The sequence below is a fragment of the Chrysochloris asiatica genome, unplaced genomic scaffold (assembly GCF_000296735.1).
Source record: "Chrysochloris asiatica unplaced genomic scaffold, ChrAsi1.0 scaffold00048, whole genome shotgun sequence".
In the NCBI taxonomy this organism is placed as follows: domain Eukaryota; kingdom Metazoa; phylum Chordata; class Mammalia; order Afrosoricida; family Chrysochloridae; genus Chrysochloris; species Chrysochloris asiatica.
The window spans coordinates 10,881,262-10,887,261 of NW_006408566.1; the positions used below are offsets into that span (position 1 = coordinate 10,881,262).

Here is a 6,000-nt window from a genome sequence, read left to right on the forward strand (position 1 = left end):
TCAAAGAGCTCACATTTTAGTGGACTAGCAGCAGGGAAGAGGTAGCCATAATACAGCGTGTGTAATGGACAGACGCTAAGATGGCCTCTGTATAGTTCTCTCTACTGAGTGTAGGTGGGACCTGAGACTAGTTTCTAACCAATATAGTTAAGGTGATGGGACCTCCCTGGCATGATAATATTACATTATATTTGACTCCATCAGTCTTGCTCTGGGAACTCTCCTTGCTACTGGATGAAGTAGGAGTCCATACTGGAAAAGCCCTTGCAACAAGGAACAGCAGGCCCATCTAGGAACTGCAAGGAGCCTTTATTATAGCTGAAAGCAACTTTCCATCGGTGGCCAGCAAGAAACTGGGGCTTTCAGTCCTACAGCCTCTAGGAAATGAATTCTGTCCATAATTTGAGTGAGTCTGGAAGCAGTTTTTGCCCACCTCATGCTTCCAGATCAGAATGCAGCCCAACTGGCACACAGACATTGCAGTTTATGAAACTCAAAGCAGAGGGTCCAGCTAAGCTCTGCCCAGACTTCAGATGCACAGGAACTGTGATAATAAGTGTTTTGTCTTATGCCCAAGTTTGTGGGAATTTGTCACAGCAACAACAACAAGAAACAAATACAGTGTGATGTGGATATGGTAGCAGGGCTGTGGGAGCCAACAGAGAAAGTCTTCTAGAGAAGGGAGAGAGGCTTCGTAGAGTGTTGGGAGTAAGAGTGTGATAAAGCATAGGGGGCCTCACACATCTACATAAATGACGCAGGAAAAAGCAGCATGACCTACTAGCTCATGCGGTGTCTGGGATGTGAATGGTGACATCGTCAAAGACAGAGAGTAAAGCATTAAAGACTTTGCAATTCACAAAGTATCCTGAAGGAAATGGAAATCGAAGGATTTTAGGCATAGCAAAAACATGAATACATCTGAGCATATAAAGCAGTTGGAAACACAAGGACAGGAATTGCTGTAACTATCAAGTTAATTGAAGGATCTCTTTCTCAGGTGAAGAAGGTGGGGGACTCTCAAAAGACAGAGACCTCAGAAAGGAATAGGGAAATCTTGGAGGAAGCAGAAAGACTTAAGGAGGCAAATTTTATTTATTTATTCATTACCAGTCTTAGCAGGTATCTGGAAATCTGGAAGGAAGCAGAGTAGAATGGAGAAAATCGAGATTGGTCATATAGAGGAGTATATGCTGACTTCAGGGAAAATAAAGCTAGACAGATGGGACCAGGACCCTGGGAGAATCACTGATTTGATGGTTCTTGCCTGTGCCTGGCATCCGTTGTTTGTACTGTTGTTAAGTGCTGTAAAGTCAGTTTTCAAGAAGTGACTGGTGGGTTTGAACCACCAACCTTATGGTTAGCAGCCCAGTGCTAATCTTACAGAGCAACACCAGGGCATTCATATGTTGTTGCATTTAAAGGAGAGGTGGCAAGAAAAACAGTAACTTAATATTTCATAGTGCTTTCCAGTTTACAAAGAATTTTCACACATCAAGGGACTTCAATAATTTGTGGGAAAATGGGATTAAAAGATAATAGAATCTTTCCATGAATTTTTTGAAATTCCCTTATATATGGGGTCATCCACTCACAAAAATCCTATGAGATAGGGTGGGAGATGGTAGAAAGAAATGGTTGTTGAATGTCTTTATGAACTCAGTACCACAGAGAATAAAGAAATTAAAACTTGGAAGTAAAGTGACTTTCTCACAGCTACTGGAGCAGGGATTTAAACCCAAGATCTCTGACCCCCAAATGTCAAGCTGTCTCCTGATTTCCATGATAAATTACCAATTCCTTCTCCTGCTCATATCTGCCCTGAAACGATCCCAACAACTAACACTTTCTTTGAAAACCATCAATTTTATAAGAGCACCAAAACATAACTCATTTTATTTCTTTCTTTGCAATCATCCCTGAATCGACAATGTGTATTAGGGTAGTTTTATTAGTATTTAGTTTGTTTGGGGGCTGATTTTATACTCCTTGAATTTAAAGTTATGTAGCTCTGGTAGCATAGTGGTTACGAATCGGGCTGCGAACCTTAAGGTCAGCGGTTCGAAACTACCAGCTGCTCCGCGGGAGAAAGATGAGGCTATCTACTCCCATAAAGATTTACACCCTCGGAAACCCTGTACAGGGTCGCTATGGGTCGGAACCGACTCGACGGCACTTAACAACAACATTAACCATAATAAGCTTGGAAATATAAATAATTAAACTTTGTCAAGGCATGCAATTTACTTAGTTAACATTTTAGCTTGAGTGAATTGAGCATCCTTAAAAGAGACACAAGAACTAGCTTTCTTAGAGTCCAACATTTTTTGAATACAAGTTTAAATTTATTATTATGGGCTAACATTTTAATTCTAAAAATAAAACCAACTGAACTCAATTTACCTGGAGCTGGGCAGATGCTGACTTTACGGATTGACAAACTGGATTGAAGAGGAGTTTTATTTTCTTTTAAAAACCGAGATATAGCAGCAGCATACCTAGAAAGAGAGAGAGAGAGAAATCATCTAACTTCCCAAATTAATTTGGGGAAGTGTAATTATTGAGAAAAATTAACCAAATAAATGAAATAGAACAGAAAAGTAGGTATGGTTTGAACATGGTGCCTTTTTGAACGTTGGCTAATTTAATGGTACAATGAAATCATTTCAATCTAAGCTTTCCAACAAAATAGTTTTTAGAAAAGCAAAAGGACAAGAGATAGGATTAATATTCTAAGGGTAATAAAACATCATCTGCTGTAGTAAACTGGATTCATTTCCTAAGGCTGCTGTAATAAATTATCATAAACATGGTGGTTTAAAACAGCTGAACTTTATTCATTCACGTTTCTGGAGGCTACAATTCTGAAACCAAATTGTTGGTAGGGCAAGGCTTCCTCTGAAGGCTTAAGGGATGAAAGCTTCCTTGACTCATCACAGCTTCTGGTGGCTCCTGAGAATCCTTGGTGTTCCTACATCACTACAATCACTGCTTTGGTCCTCATAGGGTCTTCTTTCTTGGTGACCTCTCTCCTCTTTTGGATTTAGGAATTAGGGCCCATCCTAATCCAGTATGATCTTATTGTAATTAATTACATGGGCAAAGACCCCATTTCCAAACTGGTTCTCGGCGGACATGATTTGGGTGGGGCTAACATTCAACCTGCTATAAAAATAAAACAAAGCCCACTGCCATCCAATCTATGCCAACTCATAGTGATGTTTTAAGATAAATTAAAGGAGTTTCTGAGACTAAATCTTTACAGAAGCAGACAGCCTCATCTTTCTCCCATGGAACAGTTGGTGGAGTTGAACCTTGTGTTTAGAAGCCCAATGCTTAACAAACTGCATCAGGAAAAATTCATAAACTATCCTAGGAGTGAGGGGGAGCAATCTAGCAGGAGACACCAATAAATTTAAATAAAACAATCACAGAATATCCTTGAAGAAAGAATTCATGTATGGAAAGAACACTTTTTACAAAAACTTCTCTTGGTGGTGACTAGGTTTGGGGAAATATTATGGCAAGGGAAATTGTGGTGACAAAATTGTTTATTGAGGAAAATGAAATGGTACAGAAATACCTTTGACCCACAGGTGTACTTACTTTATAAACTATTACTGAAGTCTTATTCATTTAATAGATACTGAGGGCCTATCTTGTGCTAGGCACAGTTTTAGGAGCTAAGGATACAGGAAAAACACGAGAGACAAGGTCTCTGATCCCATCGAGAAGAGCTTAGAATGAACAAATATGGAGATTAAGATATATCAGTAGTGACATGTGCTGTGATGAAACTAAAAGAAGATAATATAATGCCGAATGACTGGGAAATGGGAGGGCTGCTCAGTTTGGAGAGCCTGAAAAAGCTTCTCTGAGGAGATGCCACGTAAGTTGAAACCTGAATGGCAAGAGCGAGCCATCCATGGAAAGACCAGGAAAGTTGTTCGAGGCAGAGGGATCAGTTTGCTCCTTTTTGGTTCCCGGGAAATGTCTGAACTTGATGAACCGGAAGAGAAAGATGGAGGCCATCTGGCTGGAGCACGACGGACTCAATTCGCACTCAGAGTGACAGAGTAGAACTGCTCCTTAGAGCTTCGGAGGCTGTAAATCTTTACAGGAGCAGACAGACAGCCTCTGGTTTCTCCTGCAGAGCAGCTGGTGGGTTTGAGCTGCCAATCTTTCAGTCAGTAGCCCTGTGTCACGAAGGGTTCACTCAATGGGGATCAGAGTCACTCAAACTACAGTAAAGGAGGAAAAAAGGTAACAGAATAGTCAAGATGTTTTAGACCACTTATAAAAGTCTGGTGGCACAATCGTTCAGGATTCAGCTACTCATTGAAAGGTTGGTGATTTGAACCTACCACTAGCACCGTAGGATAAGCACTGGACTGTGAACTACAAGTTCAAGCCCAGAATCACTCCTCAGAAACCTTATACAGGGTCCGGATGCGTCACAATCAACTCGACAGCACTTGACAACAATTGGCTCTGTGGGAGAAAGACTTGGTAATTACAGTCTAGGAAATGCCAGGGGACAGTTGTACTCTGTCAGATGGGGTCGCTATGAGTTAAAATCCACTCACAGGCAACTAACGATAGACCACTTGCTGTAAGGCATTTGGATTTTATTAAAAGAACAATGAGAAGTTATTACAGTTTCATTTGGTTAGTTTTATTTTTAATCTGTACTCTAAGATTTATTATCTGTCACTAATTTTTTAAAAAAACAGTAAAAGAATCATCTTTATTTTAGTAAAATACAGCCGTTTGGTCTTACTTTTTAATTTTCTTGTTATAGCTTTACCATTTAACCAATTTGTGATTGTATATTCAAAGTGAGTTTCTTGGAGAATAACAAGATCTTTTAATTTATTATAATCTGACAATCTCTGCCATTTAAACAGAGTGCTTAGATAATCTACATTTAATATAATTATCAGTGTGTTATTAAGTGCTGTCGAGTCAGTTCTAACTCATAGTGACCCTATATAGGGTTTCCTACTAGTGGCTGGTGAGTTTGAACTACAGACCATGTAGTTCAAACTGACCTTGAGGTCCAGTGCTTATCCTACAGTGCCACACCATGTGGTAAGGCTTAAAATCTATCACTTCTCTATTCCTGTTCTCTTTATCTGTCCTTTGTTCCTTTTAACCTCTTATATATTGTTTTAAATATTTCATTTTATCACTACTATTGGTTTATTTGGAGTCCTGGTCTGGTACTGTGCGATAATGCACTAGACTGAAAGGTCAATTTGAACTGCAGGTCAGAGGTTCAAATTCACCAGCTACTCCTCAGAAACTCTGCACAGTGTAGCTATGAGTTGGAACAGACTCAATGGTACTTAACAACAACAATGGTTTATTATCACTACCTTTTTGTTTAAAGCATTTTCTAGGGTTTAAACAAACATCATTAACATACTAATCTGCCTTCAAATATTTTGTTGTTGTTGTTGTTGTTAAGTGCTGTCCAGTCAGTTCCAACTAATAGCCACCCTTTATAGGGTTTCTGATAGTAGCTGGTGGGTTTGAACTGCAAATCTTATGATCCAGTATAGAACACCAATATTATACTACTTCCTGTATAATATAAAAACTTTCTAACACTAAATTTCCATTTCGAGTTTACTGTCTTTTGGGCCAGTGTTGTCATATATTATAAATTTGCATAAATTATAAACCCTGCAGTACATTTTTATTAATTTGTGTTAAAAATTTTTTTTGGTCATTAAAAAAAAATAGATTGAAATTAATAAAATTAGTCATATATTTACTCACATGTAAATCATTAGTGTTCTGTAGATCCAAATTTCTATTAGTATAATGCTCTTTCTTTCTGAAAAATGTCAACATTTATTGTAGTGTAGATGCGCAGGTGAAACTCAACTTTTTGGTCTGGATTTGAGGGATATTTTCACTGGGTATAGAATTCTAGATTAACCAATTTTTTTGTCACTCACTTTTTTTTTTTTTTAATTTAAGGTTTTTATTGTG

General features: G+C 38.5%; 1 protein-coding gene across 1 annotated transcript in view; it reads right to left on the minus strand.

The window, feature by feature from the left end:
• UBE2U (ubiquitin-conjugating enzyme E2U (putative)) overlaps positions 1-6,000 on the minus strand; it is a 103,201-nt gene that overhangs the window by 19,808 nt on the left and 77,393 nt on the right. Inside the window, exon 9 of the mRNA XM_006862502.1 lies at positions 2,404-2,498. Coding sequence (XP_006862564.1) covers positions 2,404-2,498 — 95 coding nt within the window. The remainder of the gene's footprint in view (positions 1-2,403; positions 2,499-6,000) is intronic.